Source organism: Trachinotus anak, unplaced genomic scaffold, assembly GCF_046630095.1.
Source record: "Trachinotus anak isolate AG129_WGS33_773 ecotype Australia unplaced genomic scaffold, CSIRO_AGI_Tana_v1 ptg000032l, whole genome shotgun sequence".
Classification (NCBI taxonomy): Eukaryota; Metazoa; Chordata; class Actinopteri; order Carangiformes; family Carangidae; genus Trachinotus; species Trachinotus anak.
In genome coordinates this window covers 12,015,870-12,035,050 of record NW_027273883.1, presented here as the reverse complement: position 1 = coordinate 12,035,050, position 19,181 = coordinate 12,015,870, and the positions used below count along the sequence as shown (strand labels likewise).

The 19,181-nt window shown below is 41.6% G+C and overlaps 2 protein-coding genes across 11 annotated transcripts in view; both read left to right on the top strand.

Moving 5' to 3' along the window:
- kcnj14 (potassium inwardly rectifying channel subfamily J member 14) overlaps positions 1 to 3,876 on the top strand; it is a 33,819-nt gene extending 29,943 nt beyond the window's left edge. For all 4 annotated transcript variants that reach the window (XM_071470897.1, XM_071470900.1, XM_071470898.1 and 1 more), the window contains 2 exons: positions 66 to 383; positions 1,108 to 3,876. In XM_071470897.1, coding sequence (XP_071326998.1) covers positions 66 to 383; positions 1,108 to 1,338 — 549 coding nt within the window. In that variant the 3' untranslated portion in view covers positions 1,339 to 3,876. The remainder of the gene's footprint in view (positions 1 to 65; positions 384 to 1,107) is intronic.
- A 1,475-nt stretch (positions 3,877 to 5,351) lies between these two features.
- myh14 (myosin, heavy chain 14, non-muscle) overlaps positions 5,352 to 19,181 on the top strand; it is a 42,804-nt gene continuing 28,974 nt past the window's right edge. Inside the window, exons 1-13 of one of the 7 annotated variants that reach the window (XM_071470847.1) lie at positions 5,352 to 5,652; positions 9,220 to 9,397; positions 11,060 to 11,266; positions 12,681 to 12,837; positions 13,968 to 13,995; positions 15,322 to 15,436; positions 16,335 to 16,382; positions 16,638 to 16,649; positions 17,897 to 17,989; positions 18,095 to 18,158; positions 18,423 to 18,521; positions 18,667 to 18,810; positions 18,921 to 19,135. In XM_071470847.1, the coding sequence (XP_071326948.1) occupies positions 9,233 to 9,397; positions 11,060 to 11,266; positions 12,681 to 12,837; positions 13,968 to 13,995; positions 15,322 to 15,436; positions 16,335 to 16,382; positions 16,638 to 16,649; positions 17,897 to 17,989; positions 18,095 to 18,158; positions 18,423 to 18,521; positions 18,667 to 18,810; positions 18,921 to 19,135 (1,347 nt within the window). In that variant the 5' untranslated portion in view covers positions 5,352 to 5,652; positions 9,220 to 9,232. Of the gene's footprint in view, positions 5,653 to 9,219; positions 9,398 to 11,059; positions 11,267 to 12,680; positions 12,838 to 13,967; positions 13,996 to 15,321; positions 15,437 to 16,273; positions 16,383 to 16,637; positions 16,650 to 17,896; positions 17,990 to 18,094; positions 18,159 to 18,422; positions 18,522 to 18,666; positions 18,811 to 18,920; positions 19,136 to 19,181 lie in introns of those variants that run through there. The other 6 variants (XM_071470845.1, XM_071470850.1, XM_071470848.1 and 3 more) reach the window with 6 other exon arrangements.

The window sequence follows — 19,181 nt, the reverse complement described above, 5'->3', positions numbered from 1 at the left end:
ATGTGGAAAGTTCTATGTACCAAATAGTGACTTTGTTTTACTCTCTATTCCCAACCTGCTCTTAGCCAAGGGTGACACCAGAGGGAGAGTTCCTCCCACTGGACAACGTAGACATCAACGTGGGTTTTGACACTGGCACTGACCGCATCTTCCTGGTCTCACCTGTTACAATTGTCCATGAGATTAATGATGAGTCGCCCTTCTTTGAGATGGACCGAAAGACTCTGGAGAGTGACTCGGAGTTGGAGGTAGTGGTCATCCTTGAGGGAATGGTGGAGGCCACAGCCATGACCACGCAGTGCCGTAGCTCCTATTTGGCTTCTGAAATCCTCTGGGGACACCGCTTTGAACCAGTGCTTTTTGAGAGGAAAGACTGCTACCAGGTCAGAAAGGAAAGATAGAGAGATATACAGGAAGGATGTGGATAATTCTCTTCCCTTAATGCTAATTCTGAAATAAAGTGGTACTCATTACTTCACTGTAGTTGGGAAGGGTGAATGTGTACGTGTGTAGTTTTTAGCCACATTTGAGGCATAGCTCTAGGGATGGCAATGCCGTTTGGTGATCCACTGCTTTGATCCAAAGTGAAATGTCTCAGCTGCAAGATGGATGGCCATGAATTTTTCTAAAGATATTCACAGTCCCTATAGGATAAATCCTAACTAAATCAAAAACATAGCCTGTCACCTGAAATATCTCAACAGCCACTACATGGATGGGCACAAAATTTTGTTCAGACATTGATGGTTTCCAAATGATGTATCCTAATTACCACTTGACTTGTCCTGTCAACATCAGGTCAACATTTCTATTTCTCCAGTACTTTGGTTTATGCCCAAACACCTACAAAAGTGATTAAATCAGCCCCAATTTGTGTTCAGAGCTAATTAGCAAATGTTAGCATGCTACCACACTACACAAAGACAGCGAGCATGATAAACATTTACTAGTAAATATCAGTATGTTAGCATTGTTATTGTGATGGTGATGTTAGCATTTAGCTCGAAGCACCACTTTACTTAATTACAGCCTCACAGAGGACTTCGTCTTGTTACCATTAAAATAAAATGTGTATTGAAAAATTCTTGTGTTCTGCTCTTTTTCCAGGTGGACTACTCGTTCTTCCATCGGACATATGAAATCCCTAACACACCGTCATGCAGCGCTAAAGAGCTGGCCGAGCAAAAATACATTGAGAGCTCTCGCTCCTCATTCTGTTATGAGAACGAAGTGGCTTTGCAACTTGTCTCCCCTGATGATGAGCCTGACCAAGACCCTGAGTGTCCCTCACCACTGATCCAAAGGCCATCCCTGCCAGAACATCTCCACTACAATTGAACTTGATGGACAGCATGTCTCAAGGGAAAAGAGACAGGAAGTTGACCCAGGACTTAAGAGGAAGTACAGGCAAAAAGAGAGGCTTAGACAGGTAGAAATGAGCAAACCAAGAGAGACAGGATTAAAATGCTTTTGTCAGTGTCATGATTGTTTACAGTGACTAGACAGGGAAGAAAGTCCAGAGTAGGAGCAGGTTAAGCGATCCATTTGCAAGATTTACATGAGTACTATCGTACAGATTAGAAGATTTTTCAGTGAAATGGAAAGGAATTGGACAGATAGATAAATGTGAGGTTTACAGTCAGTCTGTTAGGGACATAAGTTACTACACTGATCTAGTTGTCTGATTGGGCCTGGCAATCTGTCATAATCATTGAAAACTTGTCTGCTCAGTCTCACATCTGGCCCATCATTATCACAGCACACTCATCTGGTTTTAATGCCCGACTTGCAGGGTATGCTACAGCACCCCATTGTGGCTCTAAACTGCAACAGCAGCTCCATTTTTGTGATCCTTGAGAAAATTTTGACCTCTAATTTAGATGGCTTCTGTAAGCAAAAAATGGTAGTGTACTTGCTACTCAGGAATGTACTCCAATATGATGCTGACTTATCAATTTCATGTTTTATTCTCTTATGGTAAGTATGGACAGTGCACATTTTGCGATACTTTGACCTTGAGGGGCTGTTGAGAATGTAGTTGTATATTAGGCGAGACTACTTGTTGAGCCAAAGTGAGCAACAGTAACATGGAGAAACAGCTGAAAACTAGCAGCGGCTTTGAGCAGTTTCTTTCCCATGTGATATACTGTATGTTGTTTATTTTATGGCTTTTTTTCTATGTGTCATGAAAACAATGTTCATTGATTGTAACATTTGGTTTATTTAATCTACCGTTTTGTGTTGAGTTGAATACCACGGGGTCATAGGAAGCATTGTAATGTTAGTCACCTCACTGCAATGGTTCACGATGACAGATGATGTTAGCTGTGTCCAGACCAGTTAACCACCACACATTGTTCCTTGCAGCATTATCTACAGTATATTTTCATGTTCTTTGTTGCTAAAATCAACAGCATTATATTGTTTTGCTCTGTTGGTAAATAGTGACTGTGCTATGACATTATAATCTTTTAAGTGTCTTGGCACTTGGATGACTTTTGATGTGTCAGACTGAATCCAAGGCAAAAGGAACTGCCCTCATTGACTGTAAATGCACCGGAGGCCTGCAGCCACCTCCAACATCACTAGAATAATACCAAGTTAAAGTGAGTGGATGAGGTGTTAAGATGAAGGTAATGACGGATGACTGCATCTCTGAGACTAAAGCAACTGTCTACCATCTGCACAAACTGATGAGGATCAAACTGGAAACCGGATGACATTCATAGAAAATTGTTCTATATTTTTGTGCCCATAAAATCATGCGACACCCTCCTAAATCTAATGTGGTACTGTTGGTTTCTCTCACAAAATGTGAGAACAGTGTAGTGGGTGGTGCCTTCATAACAAACTACAGATTTTGCAACTGGTCCTTCATCTGTAGCAATTAATTTCATGTTTAAAATGTGCTTAAGGCTTATTTTCATTGTGTGTATTTGCATTATGCTATTCTTGCAAGAGTGTTTTTTCAATCACCTTAACATTTGTAGTATGTTGTTCTAAGTAGACAAAATGTCTATACAAATAATTACTGTGAATCTGCTCAATGATTGAGTAGTATATCACCATGCACTGATAACAGATAGATGCTTTTAGCTGCATTATAATGTAGTCTACATAATATTTGCAAGTTGTAGGTATATTACAGAACTCCTGAAGTGTTCTCGTTTATTTTAGATCATGTAATAATTTCCAGTAAATTATACCACCTGAGTATTTGATTACAGAAGGTGTTGTAAGAAGTAGGAAGTGTCAGGAATGTACCTTCATACCAAGTTTTGACCAATAATCAGCCTGTCCAACGCACAGCCTGGGAACTTGTTATTTGTATTTTGCACTTAAATAATATATGGAAACTAATATCACTGATGAAGCTCTACAATAGCACAGTAGTGTTGCTGGATCAGCACAGGTTAACCTCAATGCATCAATTGCAGTGTTTCACTTGAGTTATTGAAGATATTCTGTGGTAACCTCAGGGGGTTGAGGGATTGATGACATATTATCTGTTAAAAATTAATGTTAATGCTGTTCTGTGTTTGTGTCTTCACTTACACTTCTCCTTCATGGCTACCATGTTCTATTTATAGGCTGCACGGTGGGTCATGTTGTTCACCCTGCCTCCACTTTCATGAAATGTAACTTGAACTTATAGCACCATCACTTTAACTACGATAGAGCTTTTAAACACCCCAGAAAGAAATACACAGTTGGATTATTTGGTATTTTCATTGGTTGCTTAGGGTTCACTACTCACAGTAAACATACTGCATTTTTTAAATCATAGGTAAAGTGTAAAATACATAGTATACTGTAATACTGCGTATATTTTTAATACATTTGTGAGATGAATCCAATAAAAGCTGTAGCAACCTTTCCTTGGTTATTTTTCTAAAGTAAAGGGAAACCTCTCTGCTCCAATGTTGAAATGTAATTTCAGAGCTGCCTCAGGCACAGAGCACTTCTAAGTGAAACTGAACTGTGTTGTAGAGCAAATAAAACAGGGACTGAATTGCAATTATTGGTTGATTCTTTATTTATCCACTTTGTAGCTCTTCTTGCAGCTCATGCCTCAAGTCTGTATGACTCTTATAGACATATGTTATGCTTTGTCACAGAAGGAAGTGTAACAAATGTTGGCATTTTCTACATAGTCCTGTCAGAGAAGAGACTAAAGTAAACAATGTATTGATTTATGTACAGGAGCATATGGAAGAATGTTAAACTGAAACTTTGGCAGATTATTCTAAAGTATGATAGTTACAATATTACAATAGAATTATTTTTATTGTCAAAATAACATGTAAGTTTTTGCAAAACGTAGTTAATTAGTTTATATCTAGTGAAACAATTTCCTATGACTGGCCATCAAACCATGATAAAAATAAACACCCCTTCTGAAAATGACTACAAAACTTTTATAACCTTTACAACTTATATGATTTAGAAAAAACAGGAGACAACATGTAGCCCAGCATTCAATAGCAAATGGTCTTTCAAAATCAAGTGAGAAATACACACCAAATCCTCTAGGAATATGAAAATATCAGTTGTTCATTTATTTTTATTTTATTCTCCTCCTAGGGGCATTCTACTTATGACATGCAGAAAAGAAGAAATGTTTTTTTTTTTTTAAATGTAGCCTAAAATGTCTTTATTATGATTATGGTCATAATTACCAAGATTAGACACTTACAAATACGACTAAATGTATAGTTTCCTCACTAAATAATAATAATAATTCATTTTACAACATTTTACAACTTTGGCTTTATATGTTGTTTTCAACATATAAAGCCAATCATCATCAAACATCATCATAAATGTTTATGTTTAGTGCGGTAAATATATTTTTCTACATAGGATATTATGTAGGCTACGTTAACATTTAGCTATGGCTCCTGTGATATTTACACTGTTGTAAATAAGTATCACTGTCCCGGAAGCCTGGTGCCTTGGTTACACGGGTTCAGTCGGATTTTCTGGGATGATCTGAATCACGCGCCTGGAGTCAGATCAGTCCAAGTAAACCGTGGGTTGTGTCTGGACCGGGGTTCAGGCAAATCCGATCCCAGATCAGCGTCTGCGGACACTCGCCGCCAGAGAAGTGGTAAACAAAGGGCGCGCAAATTTCCCTACTCCGGCGAGAGAGTGCCGCACAGCCACCTGCTGCAGCACTCCCATTGGCTGTACGACCCGTCGGTCACACTTAGCCCCGCCTCCCGCGCGTTACCATTGGTCGACGGCGGAGCCTTTTGCGCTGCCGTCGACACCATTCGTCGCCGCTCCTGTTTCGTGCCAGCTGTGGGGCGGAAAGCTTCCGTCGCATTCATGAGGCGGGTCTACCGCTCGGTTGTAGATTTTGATTGGAGTTGCTCCTCTCTGAGGCCGGTCTACGAGCCGTCTCCTCGTATCCGGTTGGTCCTCTGGCAGGAAGCTGTTCTCCGGGGCTGAAGCCGTCTCCGTGCCCTCACTGCTCTCCGTCTGTTTTATTCTCAGTGTGTGCGGCTTCACTGAGCGAGCGGTGCAATGATAAAAGCCGCATATGCGGTAGCCTATACACCTATCAGGCAGCAAAATACCCGAGAAACAGCCTCATCCCGGTTCTCCTCGCACCACAGCCTTATCCACGACTAAGAGCGGGACCTGAAGGTGAGAGATTTAATTGCCTTTACCCTAATCCAACTCGTAAATAGCCGGTGTAATATCCTAAACGTATCATATTTCAGTGGAGCTGGCTAACCTCGCTTGGTTGGTCTAAATGCGGTGGGATAACGCCTAAAAATGAAAGGTTGGTTGGACTAGTGGCGTTTATATTAGCTTGATCTTTACGAGCGCCTTCGAAGAGAGTCTTACATCGAGATGACCTGAAGTCTAGCCAAGGAAAACTGTCTGTCCAATGACCGTATTATAAAGGATTTCGAACCATATAATTAGAGTGAGCTGTGTGTAATATATAGTAACAATAATAAGAAAACCTCCCCATCATTTCCAGTGGAAATGTCTTGGTTTTGTGGCTGCCACATGCATGCGGTTCACATAGTCAATTAAAGGCCGGGGCCCATGTGATTGTTCGTGTCTTATGTTGAAGGTGTGGTTGGCTTCGTCAGTTCTTGTGCTGGAGATACAGTCTTAAAATGCAGGTAATTCATAGGGGTCACGCCGCAGCTGTGGTGCTCTGCAGCCGCACTGTGATCGTTGTAGCCAGTGGCTTAATAATGTCACCTCTCCTCACTGTCCGCTAATGTCCGCAGATGTCACAATCTCATCACCGATGCAATGCCACTGTGCATCAAAGCTGAAGAAAAAGGCGTTTCCAGCTTCCCCTACCCGGTTCACACACGCAAGTGTAGACACCCACACATTAATTACACACACACACACAGATACACATAGATACACCCACATATACACACATACAGCACCGGACCCCCCGCAGTGGATGACCTCAGTTGAAACTCAGGAGGTATTGTCTGTGGGCTGCTGCTGAGTGTTCAGGGTGTTGCTATGGAGGAGAGCAGTCTGATTTTGGCAACTCCAGCTGCTGCAGGACGAGTTTGCTGGTCAGTCCAGGCTGTACTGCGACAACCTGTGAGGTCTCTCTCTCTCTCTCTGTGTTAAGACTTTGCTTTAGGGGAATCATTGGCATCGATGGGACTCAGTAGCACCATATACTGCAACTATATGGCTGATGAGCAAAGACCTCTTCTACAATCATTGTTAAAGATGATTTAGAAACGGTATTTAATTGCCTGCATCTCATATAATAAATTGGTCAAATATGATATTACTAATGTGGAACAACGTTGGCAATATTCTTTATTTTTCTTATTGTCATCAAATGCCATAAAAAGACCAAAACAAATAATGAATTGATCATACTAAGCCTGATAAAGCTTATTCCCCTGTGCCATGGACCTTAAACACATCTGTGTGCCACACCTTTGCACTGGGTGATATGTGTCTTCATTACCATGAACACCGGCACTGTAGATTATTATTATCATTTCCCAAATACACTTTTCCTGGTGATGTAGATAGTCGCTAGAGCAACGAATGAATCTGTGGCAGAAATGGCCTTAATCAAATGCACTTTTTACCCCAGTTTCAGTAGCATTCGCTGAAAGCTACAGCACCCAGCTGTTTGAGAAAATTACTGGTCAAAACTAGATATCTGTAATCTTAATGATTTACGTCAGAACCAGTAGGGTTGGGGCTGAGCACCACAGACAAGGTATGGAAGTCAGAAATTTTTGAGAGTTGAACAAGCTCATTGTTGGTTTTGGTCCATTTGTGGGATTTGTTTTCAGTGAGGAAGATATAGATTTATATTGAGACACCAGCCTTTAAGAACAGATGAACAGCTGTTGTATGCCACTGAGGGATCACATATTTTCCATACTGACTGGCTGGGTGGTGCGACTTCTTTTGTCAACATGTTTACACACCCAGAGTCATATTATAGTTACAGGTATGGTAGCGGCAGGGTTGGGGACTGGGGCTTGTCATGAACAGACAGAGAGCAAAAAACTGAGACTGAGGTGCATAGCAGGGATCTGGACTGATGACATACTTGCTGAGGCATGGAGACGCCTAATAGTTAACGAACACACATCATACAAGCCGGTACAATAGCCTACCTGTCTGATCAAACTTGACGTGCTTGTTTCCCTGTAGTTACTAAAGAGGACCTTGAGTCAGCTCATTCCTCCATAAAGCCCAGTTTTCATCATCATTAAAATTTTGTGTTTCAGATATGTCGGGATAGAAAAGCCAATAATTAAATTGCTTTAATATCAACAGTGAAATCTTATATCATTAGTGAAGTTTTCACATTTCTGATTTTGGAATCTTAGATCATTTGGATCACATTTAATCACTTACTGTGCAATAAGTCCCTTTTAAAGATTATATTCAGCAGCTTTGTCAATGTTAATGGTCCTGTGCTAATGTTGTGTCATATGGGAGTTAATGTGATTACCAGTTTGCAACTTGTAAATACTGTTCACATCAACATCCAAGATGTAATTTTAACCATGGACTTTTCTGAAACCTCCCATATACAGTATCTGACATGGCGCGACTAAATAATGCCAAAAAAGTGCCTGAGGAAGCAAACAAACCTGAGTACATTATGGCCAAAGTCTGTCACGGAATTAAACCCGAATCTGATGTATAGTTTTCTGTATTGACCATAGTGTTTTTACAACAAACTGCAGGGGTTGTCTGACGGTGCGAACGTTTGCATGTCGTAAACAATGACGTGAATCCTACATACCACCCAGTGCTAATGCTGTGTGTACCAGTCATCACCTATAGCCATTTTTAAATGGTGAGTATGGATCATCCTTTGCAGGGCAACAGCTGCTCCATCTGAAGCAAAGTCATCCCTACTGCCATCAGCAGAAAGTTTTATAGTCACCAGTTCTCCTTCTCTCCACTAAGTGAACTTTTGTCACAGAATTACTGCTCAACATGATTTCTTCGTTGTCAGAGCGAATCTAGAAACATCCTGTTTTAGTATTATCCTGTTGTAGTAGATTGCTTCATGTTTCAGAGTAGTAACCACTTCTGGCTACAGTCACCTCCTCTCTCACATGATACCAGCCCCTAAGGCGAATTGGCATTTTGGCTCCGCTATGTCCACTAGTGCTCAGTGGTGGGCCTCACTTGAGTTTTATCTCTGCTGAGTCCAGTGGCCTGTACTACAGGGATGCTTCATTTTCTTTGAGTTAACAACAGATTCAGTTCAGTCTGATCCTCTCTCCTCACTGCTTTCCCACCCTTTTCTTTCTCCCTTGCCATCCCTCCCCCTCTCACTGTCATGTCAGTTTACTCAGTCGATTGATGTATCTCGCTGCTCCTCCATCCCTCCACCCCTCCACCCACCAATTTCTCTGCCTTTCTTCCATCCCTGTCTTCTCCTTGATTTGCTGTGTCTTTCAATTAGGCCATCCCTGGCCCAATCTCAGCTGGATATGGCCTCCATGCTACTTGCGTGCTACTAGTGGTCTTCCTATATGTGTGGGAGGGACCAATGAAGTGTGTGTCTGTAATGCCTTGACACAGAATCACATCAGTGTCACTGTCTGACAGTCCTTTACATCATCCACAGCGCTCCAGTTTTCAGCCTCCCCCAAGAGAGTAGAAAAATGGAGAGAAATGGCTCAATACATACTAACTTTTTATTGTCCCCCTTTTTTTTGTCTCCTTTCCCAGTGCCAGTAGTACCATGTCCAGGCCAACGGGGGGCGGTGTCAATGATGTCACCCGCTTCCTGGCATCGGGGGCAGCGCCAGGGTCTCCGACATCCAACTCCATGTTCTCTGCTGCCAGCCAGGCCGACTGGGCAGCCAAGAGGCTGGTGTGGGTGCCATCAGAGAAGCATGGCTTTGAGGTAAGCTGGTGTTGTCCACTCAGAACAGAAGTGGCCTTTGAGCTTTTGTTCCCAACAGGCACCAAAGAGGTTAAACAAGTTGAATTTCATGTTTAATTTCTTCAACTTGTTTTCACGTTTCTTTTTGTCACTATCTTACTATTAAACCTCTGGTAAATTATTAGCCCCTAGTATGTTCCTTTCACTGAAGGTGTGTCAAACAGGTGGGGCAGAGCAGCACAGGGTGTGTGTGTGTCTATCTGTGTATGTTATCATTTTTACTTTTTTATCCCCATGACAATGCCCTATTTCTTATGCTTACTGTCCCCCTTTAATATGTCTTGTGATGTTTTCTCACACATTTAGGCCTAATGACTATCACAAGGCTCTTGTCATAACATTGATAAGTTCCGCTTTGCCTTGGTGCTTGTATAATGCACATTAGAAGTCTGCATTAGTGCATACTGTAGGATGTGACATATGAATTCACTGTCCTATCTCTGAGGCTCCCTCTCTCTGCTGGACTGGTTTCATAGAGAGCTCTATGAATAGAACAATACTCTCCTTCAGCCTCCTAATGTTAAAGAGGCCGTTGCAAGACACTGACTTCATTTTACACTCATGATCTGAGAATGGCACTGTTGCACAAACACACACACACGCATACCAAATACACACATTCATAAACTATACACGCACATTCACACACGAAGACATGCACGCTTTCATCCAGTTTCATATTCTGAGCATGTAGTTCAATCTGTGACTAATATACTCCCACACGCATGCAAACATAGACACACACATACAGTATTTTGTGTGTTGTGCATATCAAGTAACAGAGAGAATAAAGTGTAGCAAAAGCAGAGTCTCATGACCTGGTCAGTCTCTCAATTTACTACTTCCTGTCCAACAAGCACAAGTCCACCAGAGTGACAAAGGAAGTCTTCTCTTCCACTTTCTTTCTTCCTCCATCTATTCTTGTCTGTTGTAGAATATAATGACACTCACTCTCTAAAGCTCACTGGCAGAGATTCTGCCAACCATTTTCACCAATATAGTTTCAATATTAGTTTCATTATAAATGCCGGCCAGCTGGTTTACTGTAGAGTCAAAGGACCAGACCAGGGTTTTTTATGTTATAGCCCAGTAACTACAAATATACAGTACAGCTACAATTTTCCAAAGCAAACTGCAGCTAATGGATTCCAGGGAACCATTTGCTTCTGTTCTATTCAGTGCAGAATGAAAAAAATTCAGAATCATGAAACTTGCTTGTGATTGGAAATCTGACACAGTTTCACAGTTTAGTCTGTTTTATTTTTAGACAAAATTACTTTCATTTTGAGCAAGGGCCGCACTAAAAGCTCTTTGCTGTTGGTGCATTTAAGGAAAATGCAACATCAACTGTTTACTTCTGAGAAGATTTGGAGCTGCCAAACCACATCTTTTTAATGGAAGATATTTTAAACATTAAATTCACATTATTCTTTAAAGAGATTGATTTTTGTTTATTTATTAGTGAGAGATTTATTTTATGACAACATATCTTGTGAATGCATTGCTTTTTGGCATCCAGTGAAAATCTTGATGTTCACTGTGGTCGATTACCTTTCCCAAGCAAATTTGAAGTAACCGCTGACTGATTTTGTTAAATCTCTCTCTCTCTATTTCTAATCCCAGTCGGCCAGTATTCGGGAGGAGCATGGCGACAAGGTGGAGGTTGAGCTTACAGACAGCCAGCGGAAGTTGACTCTGTCCAGGGAGGAGGTGCAGCGGATGAACCCTCCTCGCTTCAGTAAAGTGGAGGACATGGCCGACCTCACCTGCCTCAACGAAGCCTCCGTGCTGCACAACCTCAGAGAGAGATACTACTCTGGTTTGATCTATGTGAGTGCGCAAAACAATGAATGAGTGTAAAGATGAGAGCATTCACAGCATAAAACTAATGTATGTCTCACACCAGTACACCTGTACACATACACGCATGAACAAGAGGAAGCAGTCTGGGTACACGTACAGCCTGTGATGTTGTGTACATGCATGTGTTAGCGGTGAGCTCTTCTGGCATCTCCTGTGTAACTGATATGGGGCAGTGAGAGAGGTGAGGGGTCAGTTTACAAAGCTGCTCATCTGTGGCAGTGGGGGTGTCTCTGGTTTCTGTTGCAGAAATGGGGGGTGGAGGGGGGTGGGGGGTGGGGGGGTTAGGAACATAGGCCATAGTGATACAAGCCAATGATAATTGACATAGCCAGACATTATATACTTTAGTATGTGGAATTAAAGTAGAATAATATATAGGCAGTTAATGCAGTCGTCTGTTAGTGGGATAAATGACGGAGGATGTAGCTGAGAGGAAAGATTAAGAGACGGGGGAGGGATGGATTGTTAAAATAGCTTTAAGAGGCGTGTTACAATATGAGATAAGGTAAAGGGTTTTATAATCATGACTTTCACTATGGTTGGAATGAGTTATGAGAATGCTAATGTCTGGGTGTGGTTGGGCCCTGTGTCGAAAATGACATCATCGGCTGCATTCAGATGAGTCACAGTATTACACCGGTAAATCTTTAGAAAATGTTAGACATACAGTATGACAAATCTTTGTGTGGGAATGCGTTTGTGCATTCTATGAGTGGGTGATGTAGACATTTTTTTCATTGTGACTGTGGATGTTTATGTATTTCCTGATGGTATGTATGTCACATACCTGTGTAATTAGTGTGTCATTTTAATGTTTAAAAAGTATCATCCATCCAGAAATGTTTGACTGTTCATTTGCTTGACTGAAGCCTCCTGACAATTCCCACTCAATCATCAGTTTAGCCCTGACTGTTTTGATAAGGTGTTTTGTTTACCTGTGCCACAATAAGTAATTAGGAAGAATGGTTCCAACCTGCATAATATATTGAATCCAGAAAAAGCCAGACATGTGTCTAGGACTTGACACCACTCTTGGTTTACTGCCTTACTTTCAACTGAAGCAACAGTTCAGTGAGATTCTGCTCAACCTGCAAACAGGAGCAGTGAAAGCAGCCACAATTGACAATCTCCTTGAATCTGGCATTAGTCACTTCTGCAAGAAAGCAGAAAGAGTGTACATATTCAAATTCAGACATTAATCCATAAGAGTGTTTACATGATGCATTTGCATTTTCCAGTGACCTACAAAATGTGTTTTAACACATTAAAACAGAACTACAACTAATGAGACAGTTGCATTTGGCCTGGATTGAAATCCTGAAAGGCTCCATGTAAATGTACTGAGGTCATGCAAATCTCTCTGTTCTGTGTGTTTTTCCAGACATATTCAGGATTGTTCTGCGTGGTGGTGAACCCTTACAAGAACCTGCCCATCTACACAGAGTCCATCGTGGAGATGTACCGGGGCAAAAAACGCCACGAGATGCCCCCACACATCTACGCCATATCAGAGGCTGCCTATCGCAGCATGCTGCAAGGTACTCAGCACTATCTGTGACCTCTGACCCCTGTCTAACTTTGACACTATAACCAACCCATACATCTGCTATCAGCTGGGCTGGCTTGGAATGTGGTACTGAATCTCCTCTGTGATCTTTGATCGCTGAACCACACCATGAATGTGAAGGTGTGGTATATTCTTAACCTGTGCCTTTCATCAAAAGTAAAGACAAATATGTAAGATGGAGTTTTTTTGCAACACAGATCTCCAGGTGTGGCACTCCTTTCAATGGTGTCATTGAATATTTGTTGTGGTTATGATAGTAACCACATATTATACCAGTTACAACAATGCACGACAGGCATTTTTTTAGGCCCTACCTGTTACATTGAGTTGATGAAACGAGACAGAGAATTCCCAGCAAAGATTTCAAAGCAGTTAAGGGTCGATTGAGCAATTTCTCTACCTCAGGGTGTCTTCCTGAGATAACAGGATGGGACAGATGAGGCTCTGTATTTGCCACCCCCCCTCTCCCGCCCCCCTCAGGGCTTGTTGTAGGTGTGTTACCACAGTGATTGAACCTGTAGGACCAGTATGAATTCTTCCAGTCTCGAACGCGTGGGAATCTTAAAAGCAGACGCAAACTGTGTTGCAATCAATGTCCACCCAATGACTCCCAGTGTCGTATGGTCTGGCAGCCTGGAGAGACCAGTTCAGCTGGTGACCTGTTTCTGTCTACAGCAGTAATTAGTGACTGACATGCAAAGAGTCAGAGCACAGTCAGAGATTTGAACGCTGGGGTAGTGCACATGTGTGACTCCATCTCTTCATTCATGTAATGGGTGGATTTATTAACCATCAAAATGTGAGGTGTAAGGTCCTGTGGAGGCTCCCGGGGCAGGGGTGCTTAGTGTAACAAGAGTCAACCTGTGGCATAGATAACCTCCTCACTCCCATACAGCACCTTACACATTGAATCATATGGCATAGACGCCGTCCATACATTCATTCATTAGTTTTTGTAGTCAAGGGTGTTTTCATCTTATTCATCTTTACCTAAACCTGTTGTTGTTGACTGAGTATTTGTGTCATACACTGACTGAGTGATGTATATACTGTCATTTCACTCACAGTATGACGTCACACTGTGTTTTTTTTCTTTCACAGACAGAGAAGATCAGTCAATCCTCTGCACGTGAGTAGCCTGCAGTAGGACACCAGTGTGTCTGTGTTCTTTGTAATTTGCCATGAGGAAAATCTCTGTAGGGGTCACATTGAGTGTGTCTGCCTCACTTGAGTGTGCCTGCATGTATGTGTCTTGTGTGCTTCCATGTGTTTTATTTCATGTGTGATAATTCCTGCATGCATATATGTATGTTATTGATATATATTCAGATTTTAAGCAAATATGGACCAAAACTGATCCATGTGTTGCACATATATGATAAATTGTTCAGTGGTGGTGACAGGAAAAAATATTAACTTTTTTTGGCATTTTAACCTTTATTGAGATAGTGGAGCTAAACAGGAAAGAGGGATGACATGCAACAAAGGTCCAGAATCAAACCAAGTACACGGTGTATGTCTTAAGCACTGAGACACCAGGAGACACCCCAAAAGTATTTTTGAATCAGTTCTGGCTCATTCTCAAATGTGGTTTGAGTAACTGGCCGTTTGAGCCACAGTAATAACTCTCAGACAGAAATTAAACGGTAAGCACTCCACTGTGCCGACTCCTCTACTGCTTCCACACACATCTATGCAGCTGCTAACACAGCTACAGCTCTGCCTCTCAGCACTTTTTGCCCCTATTTAGTAACTTGCCCATGTAATTGTTTAGAATATGTATCATCTGTTGCTGATATCCATGTTGGATATGCACATGATAGTATTTGTTGTTTTACAGTGAATTGTAATTGTAAACCTTCATGTTCATACTGATATTCAGTATGAGCCATATTTAAACATGAATTCAACAGAAAAATCTGATCAAAGCAAAAGGTCAGAACTGAGCATTAAGGCCTGTACTGAATACAGGCCTCCTGTCTGTCTCTATCCATCATTTATCTACCTACATGTTTGCCTGACGGCCTGCCCTCCGTCTCTCTGTCATCCTGTCTTCCTGCCAGACTCTTCCTGTCATTGTCAAGAATCCCACTTTAGGTTCATCTTGCATCAGTGTCTAAAGTGTATTTGGGACGAGGTGCCTGCTTCTTTTAGATCTTTTACAGCTGCTATTTTTGCTCCATTCTCCTACATTCTTCTCCAAGAGCAACAATACTGACGCAGCTTGTATCCTCCACACCTGCTTTCTATTTAGACTTGTGGCTCTGAATGCACTGCATGGGCTCTGCAGTTATTGGAGTGATGAATGTGTGTTTGGACACTTGTGTGTGTTCCCTCTCTTTAAAATACTTATACACACCATTCATAATTTAGACCACATGTCTTTAAGACGGACCATTTTGTAAAGAGAAAGTAATTTATTGTGGTTGGTTTTGTATGTATGTGTTTATTCCAGAGGCGAGTCTGGAGCTGGGAAAACAGAGAACACTAAGAAAGTCATCCAGTATTTGGCTCACGTTGCTTCCTCCCATAAGGGTGGCACTCTGGGTAGGAACAAGGAAGCTGTGCAGGTACGTTATAGTAGAGACTGACACCACAGAGGAGAGAATGAAAGATGAGCAGCTGGAAAAAAAGACGTACAAAGAGAAGTTATATGAACATCAAGAATGAAAGGGGAGGGGAATAACAGGAAGGATGGAGAGGGTGAAGAAGTGTTTAGAGAAATAAAAGATAAGAAAAAGGAATATAAAGTAGAATGAGGTTTTAGGAAGCTAAGTAGAGGATAAGCAAAACTGTTTCACATTACTGTAACAGACAGGAGATAGTTAAAATTAGTTTCCTTAGTCCCTGTTACAGTTGTTTCATCTTGTCAGTGCTGTTCCTCTTAGCTTATTTAATTCATCTATATTTGACATACAGTATGTTGAGTATTTTATGTTTCATTATTTTCCAGATTGTTCCCCTTTGCAGCTTTTTTTACCAATATACTGAAACTACAATTTGGTCAGGCTGTTGTTTATAATCACTGTCTTATCTTGCTAGTAGAATAGTTACACATTTTGAGATTTCTCCTTTAAGAGAATGGTGTCAATCTAAGCATATTTCAATAAACTGTTCCTTTAACCTAATACAAGCCACCTCTGCTGCAGTGTTTTCAGTGGTGATTTTATTAGTTCACAGTTGTTGCCCTCTGTAATCCACTGTGTTTCTTCCCTAACCCAATCACAATTTACTAAACCTGCATCAAATTGCTTTTCTTTTTATTTATTTATTCATAATGACTGATGTTATAATTACAATATATCATGGATTTTCCTGCAGGTGCAGTTCTGTCTGTCTTTTCTCACCTTCTGACAATCAGATCTATTTTTTTTCTCTGCATTATTTCTTACCTACCTTCCTTCCAGCACTTGTTTCCCCTCACTGGCTTCTCTCTGCATTGTCCTTCTCTCTTTCCTGCATGTTCAGATGGATGGCTCTAGGTCCTTAACAAGAGGCTGTACTTTGGTGAACAGGGTGAGTTTCCTCTGTCCTTCCCTTTGCTTTTCTCTCCTCCTACTTTCTTCTTAATGGCCTCCATGATGATTTTTGACTAACTCAGCAGAGTAACCTCAAACCTTTAAACTGTCATTATTGATGTGGCTCCTCATATTGTTTGTTGTTATTGTTGTCTTATTTGTCTTTTTTTTGTTTGTTTATCCCATTCATATGTTCACCCATCCACCCATTCTCCTCCGCCCCAAAACTTCATTTTTCCCCACAATTCGTCAGAGTATGCAATATGTGAGTATGAACGTACTTAGACAACCAGGGGTTTATTCTTTGGGGATCAGATTTTATAGACCTGAAACTTTCCATATTTACTAGAGCTGATATGATTCCTTTTATTTTGTTACAAGAATCATATCTCCTGTGCATACGGCTTTTCTTTCTGACTTTTAACTGAAGAAAGCCTGGCTTTCATGGGGCTCTAGTTTTGGCCTGTTTTATTCTCTTCTTCTTGTAATACCCAGTGGACTTAAGGTTGGTTTCCCATTCCTAATGCCTTGTAAATGCCACAGGTGTTTGTTGAACTGTGAGACATTTCTGCTGTAGAGGTGGTTTTGATCACATGAACTGTACAGTATGTGTGATTGCAGCTGAATGAGTGCAGACTCAGGTTTGGGAGTGGGTGTGGCTGTACTGTTACAGCCATCCGTGTGTGTGTGTGTGTGTGTGTGTGTGTGTGTGTGTGTGTGTGTGTGTGTGTGTGTGTGTGAAGTGAACAAGTGTACCGCACACTTTTGAATATGTGGTTTGCAGTGTACACATTGTTTGCTGTGTGTTTTGTCACTTAAAACCTGCCGGCCTCTTGCTTCGTGTGTGTTTGTGTATGTCTGCTTTTAGTGTTGCCTAGCTGGTATTCCTTGCCAGTTTTTACAGTGCAGCCATCCCCTTTATCTACAGTGATTTCCCTGATACCAATCACTGGCTGCTGCTGCTGCTGCTGCTGCTGCTGCTGCACAGACGGCTGCTGCACGGCAATGCGTCAACTGCAGTAATGCATTACAGCTAGCTAGAATCAGCCAACACATAGCTTGTGTATGATGTTAGCATCTGCAGCTTCCCTCTACCCTCATTGCTCGACAACAGTGGTTCTCAACTGAGAGATTGTCTTTTAATAATGTAAGAAATTAAATTTTAATAAGTTTAATGTGAAACATGATTGATGCCCTTGTAATTGATTGCTTAACCAATGAGGGCCCGTTACTCTCACCGATGTTGAGAATCATTTGCTCCTGGGTCTGGCAACGGTGTTTGTGTCTTGTGGATGTTATTTCGGGCCCTAAAATGCACCAATTTGTGTCACTGCTCTTCAAGAATGAGTCATGCCTTTTGTTTAATTTTACATAACAGATCATTGGTTATTCCAAAGAGAGCAGACTTAAATGGTGCATTTTAGTAGATGGTCCCTATAGACGTCTTTGGTTGAGGCTATTATCTCTGTAGTATTGTGAAGTTGATCTGATGATGTCTCCTGTGTGTCTCAGGGCGAGCTGGAGAGACAGCTTCTGCAGGCCAACCCCATACTGGAGACCTTCGGCAATGCAAAGACCGTCAAGAACGACAACTCTTCTAGATTTGTAAGACCTGTCTAGATTTATCCGTTTGTCCTCAGCGCCTGAAATGTTTCAATATTTGCTATTGGAATAAACGGAAACATAAAATTACTTCTCCTTCTTTTTCAGGGTAAATTCATCCGCATTAATTTTGATGTGGCGGGGTACATTGTTGGTGCCAACATTGAGACCTGTATCCTTTCATGTGTCTTTGGACGGATCAGTAGAAGTTTCTAGTGAGCAGGATTTGAGCGCTGTCTAAACTTGGCCTGTCACTCTTTCATTGTCCTTTGGTAAAAAATATATATGTTTATTTAAAGGTTTTTATCCTGATATCATAGCGTAAAAATGTTAACTATATCAGGGCTAATGCACAATAGTTGTAACTAATTTTATGACCAGAACCTGTGCTACTATGCAATTTTTGGTTGTAGATATCCATGACATTTAAATCTAGACCTCCTTGAAAAGTCTCGGGCCACCCGTCAGGCCAAAGATGAGAGGACGTTCCACATCTTTTACCAGTTGTTGTGTGGAGCATCGGAGGAAACAAGAGGTGAGCAAAAAGACAGCGGTCAGCCAAGAGTGATGTACTGCTATAGATGCGTATTATATGTTGTTCTGGTAATCAGTGGTTATCACTATCTTAAACAGTATCCATGCAGTTCCTGCTTAAATCTCTTTTGTCTTCTCTTCCTTAGCGGACCTGCTCTTGGGAACTGCTGATGAGTACCGCTTTCTCAGTGGAGGCTCCATCCCTGTTCCTGGTCAGAGCGATTCAGAGAACTTCACCCAGACCATGGACTCTATGGCGATAATGGGCTTCACCCCAGAGGAGTTGCTATGTAAGAGAGGGGATGATACAGAGGAGAGAAAGAGAGAGAATAGTTTGCTTCTTGCATATTTTGTCCTTGCTATCAGTCACCTTCCCTCTCCTTGTCTGACCTCTTCTCAGCCATGTTGAAGGTGATCTCCTCTGTGCTCCAGTTCGGGAACATTTCTTTCATGAAGGAGAAGAACCACGACCAGGCCTCCATGCCTGATAACACAGCGGCTCAGAAACTGTGTCATCTTCTGGGCATCAACGTGCTGGAGTTCACTCGGGCCATCCTCACTCCCAGGATCAAAGTGGGTCGAGAGTATGTGCAGAAGGCCCAGACTAAAGAACAGGTAAGATTTCATAAGCATAGACTTATACAGTTAAACAGACGTGTCC